The 26861-nt window shown below is 41.7% G+C and overlaps 1 protein-coding gene across 7 annotated transcripts in view; it reads left to right on the plus strand.

The window, feature by feature from the left end:
- The first annotated feature begins 402 nt into the window (after nt 1-402).
- Nucleotides 403-26861, plus strand: part of MYBPC1 (myosin binding protein C1) — a 79653-nt gene continuing 53194 nt past the window's right edge. For 5 of the 7 annotated variants that reach the window (XM_080936019.1, XM_080936015.1, XM_080936017.1 and 2 more), the window contains exons 1-3: nt 403-544; nt 17952-17987; nt 21434-21475. In XM_080936019.1, coding sequence (XP_080792145.1) covers nt 520-544; nt 17952-17987; nt 21434-21475 — 103 coding nt within the window. In that variant the 5' untranslated portion in view covers nt 403-519. The remainder of the gene's footprint in view (nt 545-17951; nt 17988-21433; nt 21476-26861) is intronic. The other 2 variants (XM_080936014.1, XM_080936018.1) reach the window with 1 other exon arrangement.

A 26861-nucleotide genomic window follows, 5' to 3' on the forward strand; every position in this document is an offset into this window, starting at 1 on the left:
GGAAAATGAACAACTAAGGTGGGCATAAAAATGATTTTCCTAATATGCCTTTTTTCCCCAAGTCTTAGTGAAAATTGAGAGAGAAGCCAGGCGCACGAAGTATGATTTTCATTTATTTATTTTATCACCCAAAAAACTCTGTTCACTGCTGAGTCGGCACATGCATCTGTCGAACAGGCCGAGAACAGGAAAGAGCACGCGGCACAGCTGAATTTAGAAAGTTAGAGATGCTCGGCATCTGCCACACGAGACGAACAGGAGAGTCCTTCCAGCAGGCGAGAGAGCAGAGCGCAGACAACAGATGTGAGAAAGGTCCCAGAGCTGTCAGGTTTCAGCATCCTTGTGCTGAAGAAGGGAGGTGCCAACATGATTGATGGCCAGAGCCTGTATAAAAACGGTCCACCTCTCAGCAGCTGCTTGTCACACTGACCCGCACCATCTCTCCACTGCCCTTGGGGTTTCTGTCAACTGCTGCTAGGGAGGAGACAACCCTCCGGAGAGTAATCTTTTATTGTGGTCATGCCAGAACCCACTAAGAAAGAGGGTAAGAACACCTATAAGTATCCTTATTATGGTCTCTAATGTTTACTTCGGTATTTATTTTTAATCAGTCTGATTGTTTTTAAAAAGACTATAAAACAGTAGAATTAATGGGATGCAAAGATAAAAATATTTGAGTGTGAAGGGGCCAGAAGACTATATAACTGAGAAATATCTGAAAAAGATAGTTTATAAAGCAATCATTGATTAAATGAAAGTATTATTCTTCAATGTCTAGAGGGCCTTGAAATGCTTAAATCAAAGATATGAACTGTTCATGATAAGGAGGCTGGATTTTCAAGCTGATTTTCTTACTTTGTTTCTCTAAATCCCCACCTTGTGTTTGCAGTTTGCAGGGATTGAGGTATGGGATGCTTTTTCAAGCACTTAATAAATTTGGTCAAGTTTTCCTAATAATTTGTGATATTATTTGTAGTTTTTTTTCAAAGAAAGGCATTTGAAATATATAAATATGAATTCTTCTTCTTTGTCCTTTGGGAGCCTAGCTTTGAAATTCTTGCTTGAAAAGAAAATCCTTCTGGATATAGTTGGTAGATTGTGCCTCTTCGGAGTTTTACTGCTAGAATCTTAAAATATGTAGCCTTTAAGAAAAATAATTTAGAACAGACAAAGAAAGACAAGGAGTAGTTTTCATTAGAAGAGAAATTTCTCCTTTCTATAAAAAGTCAGTGTTTTAAAATTGCTGGCTAGTAATGTAAGTAAATTAGTATTAGCAGTTATGAAAATAGTGAAAACATTAACTTTTAATGGAAACATCTTTTATAGATATTACTTCATACTCTGGCTTCCCTTGGGATGATATAAATCTTTCATCCTTTACTAAAGATTACCTAGGAGAGGAATACCTTTGAGTCTTGAGCCAAGTTTTTGATGAGCCAAGTTTTTGACAAGCCAAGGTTTTGATGTTTTGCTTCTTTGAGACTAATACAAAAATGTAAAAATTTAAATCAAGTCCGCTTCACTTGGGGCTTTTGAATCTTTTTATTTCTCCTCTGTAGACACAAGCACACCTACATACACACACAGATGCACATACTCAAGCTTAGCAGAGGACATAAAAAAACAATATTTAGGTTTTTCATTTTTAATTCCTAAATGTTCTTGTTGCCATCATTGTGAAGAAGTTTGCAAAAGACGCCACGTGTTGAAGCTGAAGTTGAGCTATTAACTAAATTCTGAAAAGGCGTTTAAGTGTTTTTTTCTTTATGTAATTAGGTAGTTGGTGTTGACAGGTTGGGGTGATCAGTTACAGGTTGGCCCTATTTAGTGGCAGAGAGCATTGATGGGTGAAGTCTTTCTCCCAAAATAACCACACCAAATGCATGCATTAATTCGGGAACTTAATCCCAACTCTGGGGAAGTGTGTGCGCCTAACCCCTGAGAAAGTATCTTATTTGTAATGCAAATGAATGACTTGAGTATTAAAAGTCCCTTTTATCTGATGGGTCACTTGACCTGCCTCTTCAAGGCTTACTTGGATGAAATGCCTGGTCTGATTCCTAACTAAAAACAGAAGATTATTTTTAATTAGTCTGAATTTCATCTGCCGTTTGAAATCCCAACTAAAAACAACAAGAAAGCTCCAAGATTAATAAGTCAGGTGCTAGGCTGCAGAACCAATAAAGCGAATTAAATTATTCTGCCTGCTGGTTGCAGTGATGGTTTGTGTTTGCTTTGGTAACTTGATCCAATTTAGTCTACATTTAGAAAGAATAGAATTATAGAGCTAGAAAGAAGATATATATTTTTTACTCATATATATTTTATACATTTGAAATATAAATTCACATGAAGACTAAAGTCTCCACAAGTTTTTTTTTTTTGGTTTGGTTTGGTTTGTTTCTGCTGTCAGACTAGGAGCCCCTCCACCCAGAACAGTAATTTTATACCCATAGATTCTTTGCTTAGTTTTAAATTTGGCTGGTGGGAAGTGGCATCCCCCAAAGTCTCACGGATATATTTAAAAGCCATCGAGGAAGTACAGAGATTTCCTTTTTAAAACTCCCTTGCCAGCAGAACCGATTGTTAGAGGAACTACCTCTTCAGTTTGCCTTCTTGAGACTGTTGCCTTTAGCGACTGCTGTCATTTTTATTCTGAAAAAACAGGATGATTTCAGTCAATACTGTTGGCTGTTATCCCACTGAAGCCACCCTGTGAACCGCAGTACCAAGAATAAAACACACCATGCATCGGAACTATCTGTAGGTACTCCCCCAGAGAACCAGCTCCTTTAGCCTTGACGAATCTTCCTTCTCCTCCAAGGCTGGGAGGGAACACTAGGCCGTGAGTCTTGATAGGATCTGGCAAAGAGACGGAGTTTTCAGCACCTAAAGGTGCAAAGGACATCTCACTTAGATGCTTCCAACCTCCAGTGGCCTAGTTCATGGAGTCTGGTGTCAGTTCTTCGGGTAGTGGGTCATCCTAAGGGGGACAAAAAAGAATTGGTATAGTTCCTGTTTGGAGCCATGAAAATATTTTGGCTATCTAAGGACTCCTTCAGAAACAAAATCATCTTTTCCCCTTGGTGGTGCTTGGCATCCAAGCCAGGGCCTCATGCCTGCTGCTCTGCTCTTGACGTCGCCCTGGCCCAGAACGGGAGTAACTATTCCCATTGTCCGCTCTGCACTCTGCCCCATTGCATATGCATCTGGGCAACTGTATTGTTTATCCCATTTCTACAGTCTGTATTCACATAGAACCTGAGGCCATTATGGTTTTCCCATCAGACGGCGAGAGGAGGCATTGAAAGGAAGCGTCTGCTGGTAGGAATCTCCCAGAGTGCCTTGCCAAGGGATCAACTCACTGATCATCTATTACTTATGCCTGACTCCACTCCATTTCAGACAGATCTATCTGGTGATTTCTGTTTATCTTCATGGATAATTGCCCCTCTGGGTCCTAATATGCAAAGACAGAACCTGCCACTGGAAAATTTCCTTTTCTAGGCAAAAAGGACAGAATTTTTATTAGTTTAAAAATAATATGTGGCTAGTGGGGTGGTTCTGCAGATAAAAGTAATTGTTAACCAAGCTTGACAACCATAGTTCCATTCATGACACCTACAACACTTATGTGGTGAAAGGAGAGAAACAGCTACCACAAGTTGTCCTCTGATCTTTACAAGCTCACACATGGGCACACACACGCACACACACACTAAAGTGTAATAAAAATATACAAGCAAGATGAATGACTCATAAACACATAACAATGATAGTACCTCTGAACCGTGCGTGTATGATGAAAGCCACAAGGCTTGGTGCTTTAAAATCTTTGGGAGTTGTTGATGGTTAGGTTCTATGCAATGTTGAAAGATTCTTTTCTCACACATCGGATTGAGGCCTCAAGAAGATGAACTTCACTTTTATCACGTGGCTAGCTGGTGCTGTTAGATTTTGTATACATAACTTATCAGGACAGACCAAATCTTTGGCATTGATCAAAACATCTGGTTGGGTCATAATTTTTCTCCTCTCTCATGCCAGACCTTTTCTTTAATGCTGAAGGCACAGGGCAACACAAGGCTCTTTGCTCTGCAACGGCCAAGGTATATCCCCTTAACTTCCAGAATCAAAGCTGTGGCTTTTTGGCTCTACCGACGTTCAATGTACAATCCTGTCTGTGTCTATATGGGTCTTTTCTGTGGGAGCAGGAGGGAACATGGTCACAGAGACAATGTTCAGTCTGGAAGCTTGCCTCGTTTCCTATACTTTGCTTTCCCAGTCCCTAGAATGTAATGTTCTGGGGAGTCCAAAACCCACCCTGAATCGAAGGTGGCATCCCTCACCTCTTGCCTATTTCTCAGCATTGCTTGGGGCTTAGTCATGGCCAGAAAAGGATCCCAGTGATGGGAAGCCTCCCTCTCATATTTACTCGGTGACCTTCAGTTTCCACATGCAAGCCACTGGATGGCTTATTTAAAGTCCCAAAATAAACTTGATTTGGAAAGATAAATATACATACATAAAATTTAAGATATATATATCTTAAATTATATGATATTATATAATAATATAATTTAACATATTGTATATATTATAATATAATCTTAAATTAGAGGAAAGTTAATTTACAAGAAGCAAGATTAAAGAATAGAGAAGAAAGGAGGAGGCCACTTTTTTAAGTCAAGAGCACTTGTTTTTCTTCAAGCTCCACATGATCATGTTTGTCAAAAAAAAAAAAAGTCTCAGGTGAGGAATGTAAGGTATTTTACTATCACGTGTGTTGTGGCATTACATGCCTAGAATCCCAACATTCAGAAGGCTGAAGTAGGAGAATAGACTTTAAGGCCAGCCTGGGTCACATAGTAAGATGCTATCTTACAAACAAGGCAAAAGAAATGGTCAGAATGGGTATTATAGTATTAGCCACCCCGCCCCCACCACCCCCAACCCATCCAGAAAAGGGCTGCCTGGACACGCAGGACATTCACAGTGCAGGCTTGGGCTGTCGGTCTGCTTAAGACAGAATACTTGGGGTAAATGCACCCTGGAGGGGCTTAATGCTTGGCAGAATTCTTCCTTTTTAGTGCCTGGGTTTATGGTCATCTGTACTGCACCTGTCAGGGAGATAAATAAAGGACTGGGTAATTCTTTCCTCTCGATCTCTCTAAATAAATCGATTGAAAAAAAAAACTGTAGGAAAACAAGTGTGTCGTTGCTTCATGAGTAGTGGGGCTGAAGACGCTTCCCTCTTGTTCCCAGGGAATTTCAAATAGCAGCAGGAAGGTCAAAGGTAAGGGGATTGGTAAACAGGACCAATACTCCCCGCTTGTCTAGCAAGCTTGAGAGAAAGGAAACTTGTGCTTAGATTTTCTTGGCTGCTTGCTTTCTTTTGGGCCTGAGACATGGCTCTGGCCCGTTTTCATGTTTGTTTAAGTGGTGTCTCACTCTGTAGCTCCTCCTGGCCTTGAATCTGTCCTCCCCCCTCAGCATCTCCAGGGCTAGGATTACAGGCCAGCACCACACCTTTCCCAGGTTACTTCCAAGATCTATAGGAACACATGGTTTTACAGTGTTTCCTTATCGATGACAATTTTAAAGACCATTCTTCCAACACTCATGTTGGAATAAGCTATCCAAACTGAAGTCACTTTCTAATAAATCATCCCCTTAAAATTTTGAGTGAAAGTGTCTTCTGCAATACTCTTGGAAATACATTCTTTTAAAATCTTAGGGGATCTAGGAGAGGAAGTAGGTATGAAATTATTGCTATTGCTTTTGCAGACATAGAAAGCATGCTTGTTCTTTTAACATAAATTACTAGTGACCAGTTTACTTTAAGATGACAACTTAGAGTCTTTATGGACCTCTAAAGAAAATTTCAGTATTATTAAAATTTTCTATTTTTACCAGCTCACCTTCCTAATTTTCTCTATGGAGTCTCTATTGAGGGACATTAATGATGATTGGCCATCAGTAACTTCTGTGCAAATTCTAATTCTAGGCCACATTTCTAGATGCACTTGTGTGTGTTAGATAACAAATATCCGAGTGAGTCTTAGCAACAAGAGATCAGCCCTGGCTCACCATCACTCAAAGCCAGTTCTTGATACAATGAGATCTTTTTTTTTTTTTTTTTTTTTTTGACCCTGAAACCCTTGGGTTGGTTCAGAGTGTAACATCCTGGGGAAACTAGTTACTGAATTGTGTTATTCCGAACAAAGACCAAACTATGAAGAAGAACCAAGACCTTGCCATTTAATTTCCCAGAGGCTGCAGATTATTCCATAAACAGAGAGAATATGACCTCTGTCCCCATAGGTTTTATTTATTTTTAAAAGATTTATTTATTTGATGTATTTAATATACACTGTCACTGTCTTCAGAAACAGAAGAGGGCATCAGATCCCATTACAGATGGTTGTGAGCCACCATGTGGTTGCTGGGAATTGAACTCAGGACCTCTGGAAGAGCAGTGCTCTCAACCACTGAGCCATCTCTCCAGCCTATAGGTTTTATTTTTATTTTTACTTTTTAACAGACAGCGTCTCTAAATCAAAATGATGATATTGTCTTGTCCCTCTTGAATCTGTTCTGCGTAGACAGGGTCAGGCTTTCACTTAGAGCTACACCGATAGACGACAAGCCAGACTTCAAGCTCTTCCCCTCCATAAGGCAGAGAGCTCCTACAGTCTCTACATGTGAGTCAGTGTTTAGATCCCGTCGGAGCAGGTGTGGGTGGGCTGAGTGAGTTAGCAGGGAGAAGGGGGGGTTCATCCCACCCCATGCGTGTTTCGCTCTCTAAGATGAGTTCACAGGAAGCCAACTATAAGCTGACTCTCTCGTGTCTTTCAAGTTGAAATCCACTTCCATACGACGTTTGCCCTTTTATGCTCCCTAAGGACGTTTTTATGGGCCAGTTTGGTACACACACGAAATATCTAAAGTTACATTTCATATGTCAGGTGTTAGGTCTCATGATTTTATTTTACTTGATGTTTGACTTGTATTTATCTATCTGTTTGGGCTAGACATCTTTCTTCTTCAAAGTCATTCAAACAAGCCTTCTCCAGATAGCATCAAAAACCTCCTCCTAAAATTCCCCAGGATGCCCTGCTTATGATCTTTGTCTTTTATAAAATGTCATGCTGTAGCCCATGTCCTACTTGTATCGAAAGTTGTTTTACTTATACAATTTAACATTTCAGTTTATCATGGCTGTGATTGGCTATCTTTATGATTGTCCTATATATTTGACCATATAAAACATATAGATAGATAGATAAATAGATAGATAGATAGATAGATAGATAGATAGATAGATAGATAGATAGATAATATTCTTATCAAACATTACTATATGGTACCAATGGAGCATTCTAGATAACTTAAATTCATGCTGAACCATGTACTAAGTTTCATATACTTTCTATGCCTTGATTCTCTCATTTCTAAAATGTGATTAAAATAATACCTGACTTTCAAGGTCTTTGTAAACTGGAAATAAATCAAGTAATGTGCTCAGAACAAAACCCACCATATAGAAAGACTGAACGCAGTGAGCCCAGAACTACATCAGGTATCTGACATAGGTATTTAACACTGTATGTGATAGAAACTTTGGTATTCTCAGCATCGGCTGCTTCCTCCTAGACTGTTGTTAATTTATAACATGGGACCAGATAAAGGTTGTTTTGGTTTTTTGTTTTAGTTGTTGGCTTTTGAAACAGAGTCTTGCTCTGTAGTCTTGGCTATCCTGGTTCTTTCTGGGGAGCTCTGGCTGGCCTTGAACTTGGCATTCCTCTCACCCCTCTTTTGTGAGAGCTGGGGTTAAAAGCAGGCATTGGTACAACAGTTGGAGCTGGTAATGTAATAACCATTGCTGCCGCCAGGAGTATGTGCTTATTTTACTCAAAGTGAAAAATATTAGTTTTTATGCAATTCAGATATAAAAAGGGGTCTATATTCCAGGGTCGTTGTTGTGTTCCCATTGAAGTGTAGTGTTGAAGGGTCTCCAGTTATCAGAGAGCAAAGGACACTGAGCTGTTTCTTTATTTCTCCATTCTGGGGGATATGACCTTTCCCACTTAGATGAAAATGTCATCTTGAATAGTTGAGCCTGTAACTGTGTGTCACTAACACTTAGGACTTGGGTTTAAGGAACATAAGATTTCTCTAGACCTGCCTTTATCAGCTGGACTTCTTGGTTCTGAATTTTTCTCAGATAACTACATAAAGAGATAGTCGTGATTGCACATGGATGAGATGTGTGACAAATTGAGTGCAACTGGTTTATTGCTCTGGAATCTTATTTTTATGACCTCATGTGACATCAGGACTTTCTTTCCTCTATTTTTAAAAAGTCACCCAAAGTGAGCCCCAGCAGGTGCTTGGGTGAAGGCCTTGAAGGGACTTATTCAGTGACCGCTGACTACAGAGTCAACAACACAGACCCCCCAGGGTAAGACAAAGTGGGGAATTTAAAGAGAAAAATATATCGACTATGCAAATCACTTGTGAAATCGTTTCCTCATGATGTGTGCTAAACTATTTCAATTTCTTCTTTTTAAAAGATTTGTTTATTCATTATGTTTACACTGTAGTTATAGTATAAGTACACTGTAGCTGTCTTCAGACACACCAGAAGAGGACATCAGATCTCATTACAGATGGTTGTGAGCCACCATGTGGTTGCTGGGAATTGAACTCAGGTCCTTTGGAAGAGCAGTCAGTGCTCTAACCACTGAGCCATCTCTCCAACCCTCAATTTCTTAAGATTATGTCCAGTTTTACCCAATGGCCATTCTGACCCCACACGATTGTCTTTGGAAACGGGAGATATAGAAGCAAAGTCATTGTCCTGGGTGACATGTCTTGTACTTGTTGCTATGTGACAATGTCTGTATCTTCATCCTCTCTCGGTGTGAAATGGCGTCATGAGTTGAAACACACACAGTTGGAACAAAAAACAATTGCTGGGAGGTTTTATTAACAAAAATAATAAATAAAGCCTTGTGGATTTAGGGAAATTCCATCAAGCTGAAGTGTGTGTCATTGAGATCCTCAGAATCCTTGCACAATTAAACTTTGCCTATTCAGAGCCTTCAGCAACATGTGGCCACAGCAGATAAATCTGGATGACAAGGGTTAAGCCATTTTAAAGAGTAGGGCTGTCTGCAATGATAAGGGTTCACTTTGTTCTAGAACCTGGTCATTTTAATCAATACTGAATAGAAATGTTTCTAAAATGTAATATATCTGTACTTTAAAAAGACAAACCAACCAACCCCCACGCCCCCCACGCCCCCCAAAAAAACCAAAACAGAACAAAAACCCTCTACATTTTAAAAATGAAGCAAATGGGAACCAGGTGTTGTTACATAGGCCAGGAGGATTAGTAGTTCAAGGCCAACCTTAGCTACATAGCTGCTACATAGCCTAGGCTATATGACATTCCATCTCAAAAACCAAAAGTGAACAATGAATCACAGTGCCTATAATCTAACTTTGCCTTGTATTCCAAATACTGTAGAACAAGTTATCTCAAGAATCCAAACTACTGGGTTTTGTGTCAAATAAGTTGGAATTTTGAATTTTTGAATCACCATCAAGTAATTAATAGCTGTTCTGTTGTTCTTTGCTGGAAGGTTGCTTTTCTGTGCTATCTATTACTAGATGAAACCCTGCCTTCTGCTATTATGCACTGGGCCTGATGTTCTTTCCATGCAAACACAAGGTAGACATCTAAGGGCGAGCAACATCTTTAAAGTTGCTTGTTTAGGCAACTTGCCTCCCCCAAGGCCAGCGTTCTGTGCTCGACCAAGACGGTACATATCAGGGACCTTAGTGAGGCAGCTTGAAAAGCTTGATACAAATGCATTTGCCTCCCCAGTGGCCCTTGTAATTCTGACACCAGCAGCTGTTATCTGCATAAGTGAATAAGGTAGATGAAAGGAATATTATGGAAGAAGCAATATTGAACGATATTGTCTCTGTCGTTTGCTCATAGGAAAAGAAGTTGCTACCTCCAAAGTCATTTTATAGTTTTGTTTTCCAACATATTCTTATTGATTATTTGAGAATTTCACATAATGCTCCTGTACTGGCTGGTTTTGTGTCAACTTGACACAAGCTGAAGTCATCACAGAAAAAGGAGCCTCAGTTGAGGAAATGTCTCCATAAGATCCAGCTGTAAGGCATTTTCTCAACTAGTGATCAAGGGGGGAGGACCCAGCCCATTGTGGGTGGTGCCATCCCTGGGCTGGTAGACCTGGGTTCTATAAGGAAGCAAACTTAGCAAGCCAGTAAGCAACATTCTTCCATGACCTCTGAATCAGCTCCTGCTTCCTGACCTGCTTAGGTTCCAGTCCTGATTTCCTTTGGTGATAAGCAGCAATGTAAAAGTGTAAGCTGAATAAACCTTTTCCTCCCCAACTTGCTTCTTGGTCATGATGTTTGTGCAGGAATAGAAACCCTGACTAAGACAAATTGGTATGAGTGTAGTGGGGTATTCCTGTGACAACCTGACCATGTTTTGGGGAAGACTCCTCCAACTACATATAGTTGTAACCCATCGTGTGTGTACATCACATTTAAAAAGACCTTACCCAAAAAATCTTTTTATTCTTACCTAGATACATATTTTACATATATTCATATGTACACAACTTGCTTACATTTTTAGAACAGGACCTTGCTATGTTGCTAAGACTCAGGAGATGGTCCTTCCTTAACCTTAAAAGTGAGTGGAGTTTCAGGCACACTACTCTTAGTTATTGAAGGCAATGACCAGTTTCCAATTACTACATTCAAGTAAATTAAAAATCAAAAGATGTTTCAAACATTAAAATATATAAGCATGTATTTATATCTTAAAACTACAGAAGTAACATTGATATTCTAGACTCTCTAAAAGAAGTCTTCTAGACTCTGGAATCCCAGCCCATATTTTGAGAGCTGTTATTATAAATCAAGTGTCAAGTTTTTGGAGACAGAAATTAATACTGCCGACATTTCCCTAGGTAGTAAGATCTCCATGAAAACGGTGTATAACAGCTTGGTGACAGGTAGAGAGCCTATGAGAAAGAGAGAACTGAGTTGAACCATTTTAGTGGACAGACTTATCCACGCAGAGAACTTAATGCCATCTAAGAGTTAAGATTTCCCCTCCCCTCCTGGAGTTACTAACCACAGAACCCTTGGCACTGGACATGGAAATGGCTTCCACCGGGGAGAGTCGCACCATTTATGGAGTCCCTGGTTCCCAGTGTTTCTTCAGCAGCTGAAGGCCATGTGTGAGGTTGTCCCCTGCCTGCCACCAGTGCCCGTCAATTAGGATGCCTGGGCACAAGCTCTGCAGGCCTGCCGTTGGCGGCATACCTGTGCTTTTTACAGTAGGTGATCATAGGAAAAATCCACCATAAATAGATCAAGCATCTGAAAGCATTTCAGCCTTGTGGAGGAAGGGAGCGCCTGTTGTGAATTAGAAACGATCAAAGACTGGCCGCTCGGGTCTAGGAAGGCAGAAGCCAGCTTTGCTGCTGCTTCTGAATCCCACTTTTTTGTATGTTTTCCAGTCAGATATCTGGGCTCTCTCTGGTTATTTATTTTCCTTTCTCCTTTCATCCTCTTCCTCCTTCTTCTCTTTGTTTGGCAACTTACATAGTCCTGCTTTTCCAGACCTATTGGTATGTTTTCTCCTAACGGATGAATACGGAGAGGGAGGCAGCCTTTGTCTGGATGGTTCACAAAGCTCAGACTCTGTGTTTTGGCTTTTAAGCAGGCAGAAGTCTAATGGCATCTTACTTTGTTGATATCTATTTGCCTGGTTAAGATATGGAGAGTTTACCAAAGGAGGTGCTTCTTGGGAACCAGCTACCAGCTGCCTGAGGGGTATTAGCCTAGAAATCAGTGGGGCAGGTTTCTTGGTTCTAGTTGCCTTTCCAGCCTGGATTTTAAAGGGGGACAGATTCCTTAGAAAGGAAGGGGGTGCATTGTCCCTGAGAGCCAATACCCTGGCTGCAATTGCTCTCCCGCCCTTGTTAAGAAATGCAGGACATGTGTTGACAGTTAGGATGAAATCTAAAAGATGGGTTTGGGCGGGTGCCTGGCAGCCTCAGCCAGCAGGGGGACAGCAATGGAAGACATAGCGTTCCCTGTGGGTAATGCAACTGAAGAAAGCTGCCCGCAGAGCACCAGGGGACAGTTCTTGATTTCTTGGCAGGGAGGAGAAGGGGCTTTTGTGCGGGTAGGAACAGACTGCCAGTCAGCTATATTTACAGAGCACCTGCTGTGTGGAACTTGGAAAGGAAAAGTAGATGGGTCTTGTCCTTAAGAAGCTTGTGACCAAAGAGGGAAGAAAGGCCCTCAGCTACTGTAAACGCTTTAGCATTTGCAACCATGTATGAAATGGAAGTCAAACAGGGGCCCTTTAGGGTCTGAGCTGAGCCGTGACACTCAGCGTGTAGGCTGTGGACCAGCAGTGCCCACCAGCCTGTTTAGAAATGCAGAATTTTGAACATGGCCACTGACCTCCCCTCACAATCTGTGGTTTGATCAGATCCTGTGCAAACAGCAGTTTTTGAAGCTCTAGGGTCCATGGATGCGGCATGGACCGAGTACTGCAAGAGGGTAGAGAGAACAGTGGCAACAGAACCAGTACTGGCAACCATTCACGTGTGTGTGTGTGTGTGTGCATTAAACACAGGGCTCTCCTCTCTCAGCCAGTTTTGTAAGCCAGATTCATAATGGGTACTCCCATCTACCCCATACTCAGTGGGGGTATGATGGATATCGCTACTCTTGAAGGGCTGCCATAGCAACAGTTTATGAATTTGGGGTGCATGCAAATGATTTTAGTGACAAAGGTATTGGGGGGGAGGGAGAGAAGTAGTAATATAAATGATATTAAAGGACATCCCATGGGGGTGCTGAAACTTTGGGAATGGTTCATTTTCTGAGTCAAGCCTGCTTGACTGTCACCATTTCTGGTCACCTATTATCTCTAGGTGTCAACGCCCCTGGAAATGACAGGAGTTTTCCCCACTGTCCGTTCTGTTTCAGCACAACCGATGACTGGCTGATGAGTGATCTGCGTCTCAAACTTGTGAGCTGCGATGCTAGCAAAGAATTACACTTAGTTCAGTAGTAGCTCCCGTTTACAGTTAGGGTGGAGGGGGGAGAGCATATCTGTCCCTCTTTTGGCTGCCGCCTCAGCCCCCACCCTAATTCCCCACGCACTTTAACAGTGAGAGGTCCCTGGTCCTAAGACAAATCCTTAACAGGTGGGCGGTTCATGTAGACATAGGTTTCTTGTTCAGGTGTGGCCACACGAAAATGATGATCCTTAAGAAAAGACCAGGCAGCAACGATGTTTAGACGGCGTACCTATCGATGCTTTCCTTCCTGCCGACCACCCTGAAGTGGAGGCTTTGTCCTCAGTTCCGCTTCCTAAAGAGGAAACCGAGGGCTGCTCCTGGAGGTGGAGCTGCAGCAAAGGTCATGTGACCTTGAAGGGGATCTGAGGGAAAAGTGAAGTCACAGTACTGGAAATCTGTCAGCTTATTTCTTCATTTCCTTCAGAGCCACTGAGAAAGGAAACACAGGCCTGCCGCGGAGTGTGGGCCCTCAGGCCAGACTGAGGCCAATGAAGGCAAGGACCCTAGTTTCCCTCTAGAACAGTGGTTCTCAACCGTCCTAATGCTGTGACCCTTCAATTCAGTTCCTCCTGTTGTGGTGACCCCAGAACCATAAAATTACTTTCATTACTGCTCCATAACTGTAATGAATGGTAATTGCAAATATCTGTGTTTTCAGATGGTCTTAGACAACCCCTGTGAAAGAGTCATTTAACCCCAAAGGGTTGTGACCCCACAGGTTGAGAACAACTGCTTTAGGGGGTACAGGGCCGAGCTTCCGGTCATGAACTGTGCAGTCGATCAGGGTTTCAGTTTGTGGGCAGAAAGGGGATAATTGCAGGCAATAACTTACTAGAGTTTAAAAAAAAAAAAATGTCAATTTCAATTAGTCCTAAATGCAACAAGTATCAGTAAGTTGTTGCTGTTTACTTGTGGATTGCAAAGGAATAGGCTTTTTGTGTCCTTCAGAGGGCAAATTTTCTTTCCAAGGCACCATACAACTTTATTTCCATACAGATAGATGTCTTAGCATTAAAGGCCCATGATTTCAAAGCTTGGACAATCGGTTACACCTGGCTGTTAAAATAGTGTCTACCAGACTTGAGGCAATTGAGTTAAAGCTCTTAAATCCTCATTATGTCTTTATATTTTGGCCTGCTGCTTAGCGCCTGGGTCCTTCAGCCACAATGGAAATGGACAATTTATATTCAGGGCATGTTTACAGCTTTCAGCATCCAAGATGATTCTAATTTATTTGGCTAAAAAATCACCCAAGGCACCACTCAGGTCTTAAAACAAAACAAAACAAACCTTAGGAAATATGCCTTGTGCTGTGTGCAGTAATGCATGCTTGGAGTCCCGGCACTTCTAAAGCTGAGGCAGAAGAGTTGCAATGTGTGTGGGGTCTTTTGTTTTGTTTTTTTGTTTTTAAGATTTATTTTATTATATGAGTGCACTGTCGCTGTCTTCAGACACACCAGAAGAGGGCATCAGATCCCATTACAGATGGGTGTGAGCTTCCATGTGGTTGCTGGGAATTGAACTCAGGACCTCTGGAAGAGCAGTCAGTGCTCTTAATCACTGAGCCATCTTGCCAGTCTTGTAATGTGTTCTAGACTAGCCTGGGCTACACAAAAAGTTTGATGCTAGCCAGAGCTACATAGTGAGATGTCTTGTCTCAGTCATAAAGCTTGGAGCCTGATTCAGTTCGATAGCTTGCATAGAACCGCCCATGAAACCTTTCTTCGTTCTTCTGTTACATATATATAATGTGTTTCCAGCAAAACAGCAAGATGCCAGGGAGGTTAAAGGAAATTATCCCTGTCAATATTTAATTGGGGGAAAGGAGGATATAAGTATATCGAGACTACTGGAAAATAACCAAATCATAATTGATACATAGTGTATTATGATATAGAATGCTTAGATAGGAAAGAAAAGGAGGTTATAACTCAGAGGACCTTGAAAGAAGCCATAAAGGTGGGCCAAGCCTGGGCAAGTAATTGTGGAGTAGGGTAGGTCCAAAGTCAGGCTCCCATTTAGTTCTATCTAGAGAAAAGAACAAGACAATGACCTTCAGTGGCAGGAAGGTCAGAGGATGCACAGAGAATACAGTTCCAGAAGAGAATGGCTGGTAGCATAGTAAGAGGAAGGAGGGGCAAAGCAACACTGGCCTTGATCGTTGACCTTAGAGGGAAGACCTAACCAAGTGGGTAAGAGATCTCTGCAGACAGAATAATGGGATGGAACAGAGCAATGCCACAAAGAACTTCTGCAGCTGTGCGGAGGAAGCATCAGGAGACAGAGAGCACTGTCTGCAGAAAGAGCCAGGAAGAGGCCCTTGGGCATGGTGTAGGCATCACTCAGACCAAAAGATAACATGCCAGAGAAACTGGCTTCTCACACTGGTACTCTGATAGCCATTCGTGCGCCTCAACAACTCACCCAGGGCCAAACTGTCAATACCAGATCCCCATTTCTTCACTCGGATCTCTGAAAATAAAAAGGCTGAGGCTTTCTTCTTCTAGTGGACAACAGCATTAATGGTACTTCCCCTGATGCGGGGAAGACAGGAAAGCATTCTTGCCCATGGCACCTAAAGGGATATAAGTGTTTCACTCTGTGAATGACCTCACATCCTGCCATGTTATCTTCTGCTAGCATATAAGGTCATATACTTTTTCTCCTTTGATATCTATGTATCTAACCATCCATCTATCCACTTTATCTATCTATCTATCTATCTATCTATCTATCTATCTATCTATCTATCCATCTGCCTGCCCGCCTATTTATCTGTCTAGCTAACCATCCATCCACTGATCTGTCTGTCTGTCTAGCTAATCATCTATCTACTGATCTATCTGTCTATCTATCTATCTATCTATCTATCTATCTATCTATCTATCTATTTCCCTCATTAATAAATAGTAAAGTACTTACTGATCACCAGAATATTTTAAAAATTCAGATGAGTAAGTAGACAAATCGAAACTTGTATCGGGTGTAAAATATGATTTTTAAAAAGACATTGTTACACTCTACATAGCTGCATTTCTCATTTTCTGATTTCTGTCACGGCATAATCCACTCATTTGTCTAATCTCATTCCATGCTGAGTATGCTAACATTCTGTTCATTGCCACAGCCACACAGATGTGGGACACCGACAAACAGAAAGCTCCTGGGTTCCCATTATCTGCCTAAAATGCAACTTTCTTATCTTTGGGTTTTATTTAGTGATCAGGCGGAGGCACGCTTTTAAAGGAGATTGCCTTCTCTAACAGTCTCTTCCTATTCTGGAACTAAGGCAGCCGGTTTACTCACACAGAACCAATAACACCCTGTTCTGGGTGCCTATGGGAAGCCCACAGGGACATCTTTATGCCCTTACACCCTGGGGTGTGCCTGTAGCTCCTTGGGAATTGTATGCGCTCTGATGGAAGGTTTCTTACCAGACTGCACGGCCGTACCACTCCACACTTTGCACACGGCATACACAAAGTCACGTGGAAAATCCCAACCCTGAGCTTTAGCACTGCTTGGTAAGTATAGGTAGAAGTCCAGGCATGTATCCTTAAGGAAACCACCATAGGAGGGCTTAATTCTGTTTCCCAGAGACCAAGCTTTGCCTTGGAATGAAGGAGAAGCTACAGAATCAGAGGACTGAGGGCTTTGCTGGCATGACCTTTCAGAAAGTGTCCTTGTGTAAAAAGACTGTGCTGGAGTCACCTTGGTGCCTTTTCATTGTTGCTGCTGTTATAAGGAAATATCTCCCCCCCCTTTCTTCCCCCTCCCTCCTTCTCTTTCTCTCTCCCCCTCCTTCTCTTTCTTCCCCTCACCCTCCCTCTTTCTCTCCCTCCCTTTTTTCTTTCTCCCCCTTCTCTCTCTCCCTTTCTTTTTCTCCCTCCCTGCCGCTCTCCCTCTCTCTCTTCTCTCCACCCCCCATCACTACCAGGCAGCTTCCCCTCCCTCCTCTCCTCTCAGTCCTTCCCTCCACCTCCCTTCTGCACCACTCCCCCCATCCACTCCTCTTCTTTTGAGAAATGGGCAGGCTTCCTGTGACATCAACCAGCCTTAGCATGCAGTAAGAATAGGTGGCTCCCCCTCATCTTAAGGCTGGATGGGGCGGAAAGGGGTCGTCAAAGATGGCCCCTGCTCCCACTGTTAGGAGCCCCCTCAGGAAATCTAATCTACATAACTGTAAGAGCAGAGACCTAGGTCAGTAAGTAAGGGGACCTGTTAAAGGGACTTCACTTAAAGCTCTACAGTAATGTTTGCCATTTGCTTGGTCTCATTTTGTCCTGACAGCGGCCCTCCAATATCAAATCAATGCCTGAGCATTATTCTGGACCGGGGACAAGAAGTCTAGCAATATTAAATACCCAGTCGGCACTGGCTTGGATGAGGTTTTCTGTGTTTTCACAATTTGAGACAGCATTTTAAAGAGCCTTGATTGTCCTGGAACTCAGGGGATAGACCGGAATGACAATGAATTCCACTTCTCCAGTCTCTTACCTGGAAGGGGCTAGGATTGGAGGCATGTACCGCCCCTTCCGGTAATGAATGAATAACTAAGCATGGTCAGGATCTTCATCTCACCTCTGCTCTCTCTGACATCCACTACCTCACCTATATCGGGTTGTTTGGGTCGTTGGCTCACACCACGCGCGCTCTCCGAGGCAGTGTGCCTGGGCCTCCTAAGGCCACGGCTGATCCTCTGGCAGCCAGCACAGGAAGATGGCGCCAGAGCGGAGCCCCCTTACTTATGAGAAGTAAGCCTAACACTTCCGTCATTCTTTTCATTTCTAGAAAATGAAGTGTCCGCCCCAGCCCCTCCCCCAGAAGGTAAGTTAAGCCACCGCCTCCTGTATTTGAGCTGCAGATGCTGAACTCCATCCCAGCATGATTTGGTCTCCGTGGATGCTGTGAGCTTTAACCTACTTTCTACTGAGACACTGGATGGTGACGGGTGTGATCAGTTGATAACAAAAAATAATCCACAGTGTATTAACCCAATTTGAACAGCACTTCCTGTGTATTGTGGGATCATTTCCAAGTTCTTCCGGTACGTAAAAGCTGCTGCTGGCTCCACATTTCGTATTGGTTAAGGCAAAGCACTGAGAAGCTGCCCCCGATTTAGCGAAAGGCAAAGTCTCCATGTTTCTTGTGACAATGGACAATGTGTCTCAGCTCAAAGCTCAGCAGCTTCTCAACTTGGTCTATGTCATCATCAGGCTCCTTTGGACACTGTTCGGGAAGTTTCCAGAAAGGTTCAGGATCCCTGTGGCATATCCTCAGATCCAAGTTATTGAGTTGGTAGTATTCTCTTGCCTACCAGAATTGGGGGAAAAACAATTTAAAGTATCCAGCAAAATTCTTGGTAGGGCTATATGCAGCCAGAAACATACAAAGTCTGCCTTACATGTTGGAGATCTGTGGGTTACGTCATAGGATAGAGACTGGAGCAAAGAGGAAGATGAGCCCAACTGATGGTTAAAAGCTCAGTGTGGACCTTGGGAATCACTGCTGCACCTGCTCCTGCCAAGGTGAATGAAACCAAAATTCATGTACACTGTCCCACAAGCCAGCCAGCCAGGCCAGAAAAGCAAATTAAAAATACAACAAGAACAACAGCAAAAATCTACTTCTCACCACCCTTCCCCCTTAGAGCCATCTAGTGAGTCGCTCACTGGGCCTTTGCCACATGCACAACTCCAGGTGGCACCCCAGCCCCGGAGAAGGAGGCGGAACACTCTTCCAAACATTTGAAAGCTGAGACTCACTGTACCAGACACAGCATGGAGTTCTAAATAGAAATAACAGTTTCCTGTATTGTCGGTTTGCAGACAATTTAAAACTAAAACCAGCCTACAGAACAACAAATGGAAAGTCAGAGGCTACAGGGACATGCTTACCTCTCAGTGTACCATGCTGGTTACCTGGGGTGACAGTGTGGTGTGGAACCAGGGCATAGGAGGCCACTGAGGACTAGTTCTGTCCAAGTCAAAGTAGAACCAAACAAGGTTTCAATTTCTAGTTCCCCTCCCCCACTGCACCTCTTTTTCTTCCTCCTTTTCTTCTTCTTCTTCTTCTTCTTCTTCTTCTTCTTCTTCTTCTTCTTCTTCTTCTTCTTCTTCTTCTTCTTCTTCTTCTTCTTCTTCTTCTTCTTCTCCCTCTTCCTCCTCTTTCTCCTCCTCCTCCTCCTCCTCTTCTTCTTTTCTAGAAATGTATGAGAGGGTAATGCAGCCTTTCCATCCTGGAGATAACTTTTCAGAGGGCAGTCTGGAGAGTGAAGCTGCTCACAGAAGCCTCTTTGTCTAGCTAGAAATACCAGCCTCACTGGAAACATTCAGCAGTAAGGAATAATGCTGAATTTCCAAATGAATGAACCGGGCTCAGTGCCCCTAAGAGGTCAAATGGACAAGCTCCGGTTTGTAGATGTCAATCTTGAAGCCACTGGAGACTTGTAACATTCCTCCTAGGGTCTCCTCCTTCCTTGCTGTTTACTTCTTGTATGTAAAGCTTTCTTTGGCTTTTGCGAAGCACACTGAGAACCTAGAGGCCATGACAAATAAACCTTCCCTTCTGCCCACTGGTCAGATGTCATGCTAGGCACTATAAATTATGTCTCTTTTATTCTGCCCTATTTCATATTTATTATACAATATTAGGCTACTATGGCTAAAAAGCCTTCTCTCAAACACCAATGAGATGGTCCATAATTGAGATCTGGCTCACCAGTTATGGAGACAGACAGACAAACATGGAGGAAAGAACTCATGCTAGAAATGATATTTAATTGTTGGTTGGTTTGATCTTGTTTTTTGTTTGTTTGGTTGAAGCAGGGTCTCCTGTATCTCAGGCTAGTCTTGAACTCGTGATCCTTTTGGTTCCATAGAATTACAATGTGTACCACCATACCCAGCTATGGTTGCAACAGTTACTTTAATGGTTTTTTTTTTTTTTTTTTTTTTTTTTTTTTTTTTTTTTTTTTTTTTTGCTTGTTCGTTTTGTTTTGTTTTACCATTTTATTTTAACTTTAATTGATTCTTTGTGAGTTTCGCATCATGTACCCCAGTCCCCCTCATCTCCCTGTCCCCTCATATCTACCCTTCATCATTGTAAACTACTCCCTAAAATAAAACACACACACACATACATAGCCACCACCAACAACAACATAAACAAAAACAAAAATCAAAGCATAGTAAATATCTTGTTATGGAAACCGTGATACTTTAATGTTTTAAGATAAATTATATGTGGGCATCTGTGTGAATGTATATGCACATGTATCTGGGTGCGGGAGAGGCCAGCAGAGGGATGGAGTTACAGGCAATGTTGACCACCTGACATAGATGTTGAGATCTAAACACAGCTCCTCATATTTGACCAGTAAGTTTTTTTAACTGCGCAGGCCCTCATGTGTAAGGGCCTTAACTGATGAGCCATCCCTCCAGCCCTAACAATTATTACCTTACACGTACTATCCTCTAATCTCTAAACAAATGTGATTCTGAACAGAAAGAAATACAATGGAGATGATGTCGACTGACCAGGTCTGACCTCACTGCCCTCATAACACATATATAGACACTCAACTCAATCCAGAAGATCCGTGTGCCCACAAGAACATTTTTGAAACTGCAAACATCTCACAACTATTTTATACCTCCTTGTAACATGGGTCAATGTTCCTTAAAATGTCTCTGGCTGACCTCTAAAACAAGTGATCCTCAGAGGATTAGTTTTCTTCTGATATATAATATGGTTCTGGTATATGTGTATGTGCTCTTTTCTTCCTTCATTCCTCTCTTTCTTTCTTTCTTTCTTTCTTTCTTTCTTTCTTTCTTTCTTTCTTTCTTTCTTCATGGTTTTCTTCCTTCTTTTATTCCTTACTTTCTTTGGTGGGAGGGTTTGTTTTATTGAGACAGGAGCTGTCCTAAAGCTCGAAACTGTAGATCAGACTGTCCTTGAACTCAGAGATCCTCTACCTCTAGCTTCTTCATGCTGGGATTAAAAGCCACCACACCTGGCCCTGGGTTAAGTGTATTTTAACAAAATATGTATTGCATGGTTTTGTATAGAGATTTAAAACAATCACATCTATTAACTGCTTTGATTAAAGGTTAGAGTGAGTCTGAACTACAATCCCCAAACTCCCAATTAATATTCAGCCTAATGAGTTTGTAGCATCATTAACATAATCATTTATTTTCTTCTCCCTCCACTCATCACCCAATAAAGTGCTGTAAGTCACTTTTAAAGATGTGCTTGTACTTTTCACACAGAACCAAATAAAGAGAAAGAGGCGGGAACCACTCCAGCAAAAGGTGAGTTGGAGGGAGGGAGAGCTAGTCTGAGTTCAACAAGGCCAGAACAGGAAGGGGACCTTCTGATGTCATGTGACCCATGACATTCCCTCAAATTAACTTTCATCTGTGTGGATTTCAGTTCCTCATTTGCAAGATCCAATCAGCATAACCAAATGGTATTTTGGTGTGAGGCTGTCACACAAACAAAGGAAGGTCACCACAAAACAATTCAAAAGCGGTCAGGGAGAAGCCAGAGCAGGAGCTGGTGAATTGGTCATTTCTGGGTCCAGTTGAGCATCAGAGAAAAGCCTTTTGACCCAGGTTTGTTTGGGTTGGGAAAATCAGCTGATTTATCCAGATGTTTCCGAAAGGTTTGCCAGGCTTTGAGTCCTACGTGGACTAGTTCAGCTTTCACTAGCTGTCGTGACGACTTCCTGACACTTGAGTGCACTCTCCTGGAGGTACACTGACTTTAGACACCAACATTTCAACACTACATAGACAACATGCAACTGCTTACTGAACTGAAAACCCACTGATTGGTATGATGTTGACCCACGTTCTGCACTTTGTGGAGATAGTACAGTTTTGGAAAAGAAATAGCTGTCAACCTGTATTTCTGTGAGTCCCTGTGGCTGAAGTCATTGTCATTGCGGGCCATCTTATTCAGGCTAAGGAGTAATAGCCTCCTGTGGAGAAACGTTTTCTTGGAAATTGATGGACACTTTTGCCTTTATGTTTGTATCACTGTTTCTGAGCTAACATCTATTTGAATAATGAAGAATGTGGTTTAAATTTTGGAATAATTCTGATAGTGATAAGATTCTTCTCTTTCCTGAACACAGCACGTTGTTTATGTATTTGTTCCTTTTATGTCGTATTTCATCTCCTAATTTCTATGCTACTGTTTCCTACACCTTAGCAACACCTTCCTTTCTGTCAGTATACTGCTTCTCCTCAGAAAGCTTGAACTTATTCTCTTGTAAATGGACTCACAGTGTTAGCACACTGCACTCTGTCCTGACCTTCAGGAGTGCCCACGGACAGTCCCACAGATGCTAATCCTGGCTACGTGACCATAGTCCAAGGCTATTTTCTTACAGAATGCAGACAGTGCAAACTCCTAGAAATCTTTCCATGATATGTGTTCAAGGAGATTTGAACGTCCTGGCTGAAGTTATTGTAACATTATTCTCAGCAAGACCAACGGAGTATACCTCTGCTTCCAAATTTGGAAAGCTGCTTGGGCCGACCTGTAAGGCTGAACCAACAGAGCGGATGATGTAATGCCAGAAGGCAAGTCGTCATGGTTTAAACAAAGCCTGGCCTTGACCTCCCCAATCTGCAAAGCTCATCATACCCTATTATATGCTTTAAAACCTTTCTTATAAACTAAAAGCAGCCACCAGACACTTCCTTACAGAAAACAAGTATAATAAGAGAATAAGGCCAGATGACAGGATCTCTTAATTTTGTAGCATTTCTGCTTCTTCTTATGTTTACAGAAGATAAAGTTAAAGATGTGACTACTTACCATGTTAGAGTTTATGAACTTACCGGGTTCATAAACTACCTGGTTTGTTTCTCTTTTAAAAGAGTTACTCTTTATCGTTGGCAAGCAGGTTGATTTCATATGAAAAAGTGATGCTCAAATAAGGAAGCGAGGCAACCGGTTTGTATTTTATTTTCTACCACCCATTTGCATCCAGGACAGGGAGATTCCAAAGCAAATGCTGAGCAGTAAGAAGATAGGACTGCCGGCTGCACACTCCTCTCCAGCATTCACTAGCATGTCTTCCTCGGCTTACTTCCTCCTACTCTCAGTCTTTTTTAAAATTTGTCTTTAAACTGTCCGGTTTCAGTCCTTTGACAGCTCACCCCTGACCACCTGGCTCATTCGCATTCTTCTTCCTCTTGTCTATTCTTGGACCCCTTGCCCCTGTCATTTACGATCACCTCCAGTTAGTCACGTATTAATGGCTGACCCCTTTCCTAACCAGCCCGTTGCCTTCTGATGGTCAGGCACGGTGTCTTAACACCTCGTTGGTCTCCTCATCTCTGTTCCCTCCAGCATCTGGCACAGAACCTCTCATGACAGCCTTCTAATAAGTGCTTGCAGAATGAATCAACAATTGAATTCCCACACGGGCTTGCCAACTGACCATACCAACAGAAGGCGATCTGGATAGTTTTATCTCTCACTTGCAGGACATGCTGCATATTTACAGTTAGTGAGGGTAACATAGAACAACTTGCTCAAAGCTCTAAACATGGTCACACCCAGAATTTAGTTCTGAGCTTACCTGCTAACTTTTATTACTCTCTCCTCTTGTCCTCTAAGCAGTTAAAAGATATTCAATAAGTAAGCTCTAAGATATTAACAATATTTTGAGATGGCTCAGTGGGTAAGAGTACTGATTGATCTTCCAAGAATACCCAAGTTAGACAACCAGCACCCAGGAGACATCTCAGAACCATTGTAATCACCATCCTAAGGGGCTATGACAACCTCTTCTGTCCTCTACAGGCGCTGCCTACACAAGGCTCAGGCATGCTATCCATACAGATAACATTGAAAACAAAGAAAAAACATTAAAAAGATTATTTTTGACTGAATTATTCTGGGAAAACTTCAAAATTTCCTGGGAAATAATTCACTTTCTTGTAGCCAACGAGAGTTGTTTGGTCTTGACATTAACCTTATAATTGGGGTATTACCTATATCTGCCAACCTCTTCAAACATATTAGGAGTTAGTCGCAGACAGACACACACATATATAAAACGAGCTTGGTTAAAATAATTACGGATCCTTTTGTTTTTCTTCCAGAAAAACACTTGCTTTCTGTAGTTGATGTAAAAAAAAAAAAATTGTATTTACCTTTCCCAGGGATTAATGTTACCACATAGACTGTCAAAAATAAATCTCTCACATAACTTAAGCAGAAGTCTCTCCTCTTGGAGTGAGTGTGACTGGCACATGAGGAAATGAGTCAGCAGATATTCTAAGCTGCTCTCCTGATGAATGCAATTTTTAAAAAAGAACCATTAATTCATTTTCTTCATTTAGGTTTCTTTTTAACAATACCCTGGTGCTTTTTACTCACATGCGTACATAAACTTAAGCAATTTACCTTTAGACATTGTTTTAGTAACAATTTTACTGCTGTGAAGAAACACCATGACCACAGCAACTCTTATAAAAGCAAACATTTAATCAGGTCTGGCTTGCAGTTTCAGAGATCTAGTCCATTATCATCATGGTGGGAAAACATGGCAGCTTGCAAGCAGACATGGTGCTGGAGGAGCCGAGAGTTCTTCATCTTGATCCACAGGCAGCAGAAGGAGACTGTGTACCACATTGGGAGTAGCTTGAGCATATGAGACTTCAAAGCCCACCCCCACACTGACACACTTCCTCCAGCAAGGCCACACCTACTCCAGTAAGGCTATACCTCCTAATAGTGCTACTTCCTCTGGACCAAACATTCCTATTCAAACCATCACAGGTATCAGTCAACAAAATCATCTGCAGAAATGCCTCATACTTTTCCTTCCCCTTTACTATGTGTTCTAATGCTGTTGCTTCAAGGTAATGGACTTTGTTAAGAAATTAACATCATTGTATTTTCCAAGTCTAAAACACCTAGTAGAAAATACAACATTGACTTAATAGGTTTGGAGGAAAAGAAACCTCGTTAAATACACATACTTATGATAAGATGAATACTAATTTTTTGTAAGCATCAAAATGTAAAGGCATGTGATGTTTTTAACAGTATAAGTTAATCAAATGACTCAAAATATAATGAGTTAATGTTAGTTGATATTGCTGTCTTCCAATATTTTATTGTTGCTGTTGTGATTCTGGTCATGACTGCCCTGCTTGAAGCATTCAAGAATCTGCCTAAATTGGATAAGATATTATGTCAGTATTTAGTTGTCATGGGCCATGTATATTTTATGTGCTTTCTGTCTTCATTCTAAAGCCTCCACAGTAGTTACTTTTTACATTAACAGGCAATTTCAAATCAACTACAGGAAGCCCAGCACAGTGGCTCTCACCTTCAATCCCTGCACTTGGGAGGCAGAGGCAGGTGGATCACTTTGATCTCAGGGACAGACAGGTAGAAAAAAAAATTGTATGTGCAGCAAAGCCCGAAAGGTTGAAAAGATGTCTTATAGGCTCTGTGACAGCCATGTTGACAGCAGGGCTGACATACAACCCAGAGAACTCATGTCCACCTCACTGAGATCCTAGGTTGTGAGCATGGCTGGATCCTTTCTCTCTGACCTCTTCCCAGGAAACTTCAGTTGATTAGCCAGCATTGTCATGACTCTACAACTGTCTGCTTTGTTAAATTGCCCATATGTGCAGCTGGGGAACACAGCCTGTTGCCTGCAGACTCTGCCTTCAAATGTGTTGTATTTCAGTAAACCCAACAGGAAATGTTAGAATTTTTCATAAAGATCATAGTCACTTTTAAGGAGAGAGGAGGGTAGTGTGACTTCCATATTACACTGTTTCCTTTGCCTTTAAAAAAATTTTTTTTTAAGATTCTATCTTGTATAAATGGCATTGAATGTCACAGAATCTAAAAGATTCACAAAGTGTCTTCCTAGCAACAGAACCTACCTTTAATGGTAGATATGAAAAGTTAAAGTTTTCTCTTTCACCCAATTCAATTTGAACTCAAGCAGACCAGCATTCGAAAGTTTAAGGTTAGATTTTCAACATTTGAAGTCTATCATAGGGTTGAGGATTAGTGATCCCAGCTCTCAGGAGGCTGAGGCAGGAGGATTTCCAGTTTATGACTCGTGATTTCCAAGCCAGCTCTCCCTTTATAGTTCAGAAGTAGCTGTAGATGTGCAGATTTTGGAATGTTATTGAATATTCCAGGAGACAAGAATTCCAGAGGAAAAGGAGCTTAAGAAGTACATTGTGTCACGTCTACTCCTGGTGCACCTGAACTCACCGACTCACACTCACATGTGTGCCAGTAAACATGCAAAAAACCAATACAGTAAGAGATAAACACTTGGTCCAGCATTTTTCCAACCTTCTTCGATCACTAACATCTTCCACTGAACAAGCTCAAGCTTTATACCCAGGTGAATCTCCTCCTGAATCTTGAAGTCATAAACACTAGGGTGTCTCTGTGCCTTGTGTTAATAATATCTTGTTTAAAGAAATGGTAAGATTTATCCCTGGTTGAAAGTAAAGTCACTAGCATCGTATTTGTTATAAATATTCAAGTAGATCATACAAAAGCCTACCTCATGGGTAATTTTTAAACTGTAGTAAACATTCTATGCACATGAATCTTTGTATACTATGCATGAGGTCATCTAAGGTCCTATTTGGAAAAGTTTACAATGTGTATTATTTATTCAAACCTCCGCCT

This window comes from Micromys minutus (assembly GCF_963924665.1).
Source record: "Micromys minutus genome assembly, chromosome: 22".
NCBI classification, from domain to species: domain Eukaryota; kingdom Metazoa; phylum Chordata; class Mammalia; order Rodentia; family Muridae; genus Micromys; species Micromys minutus.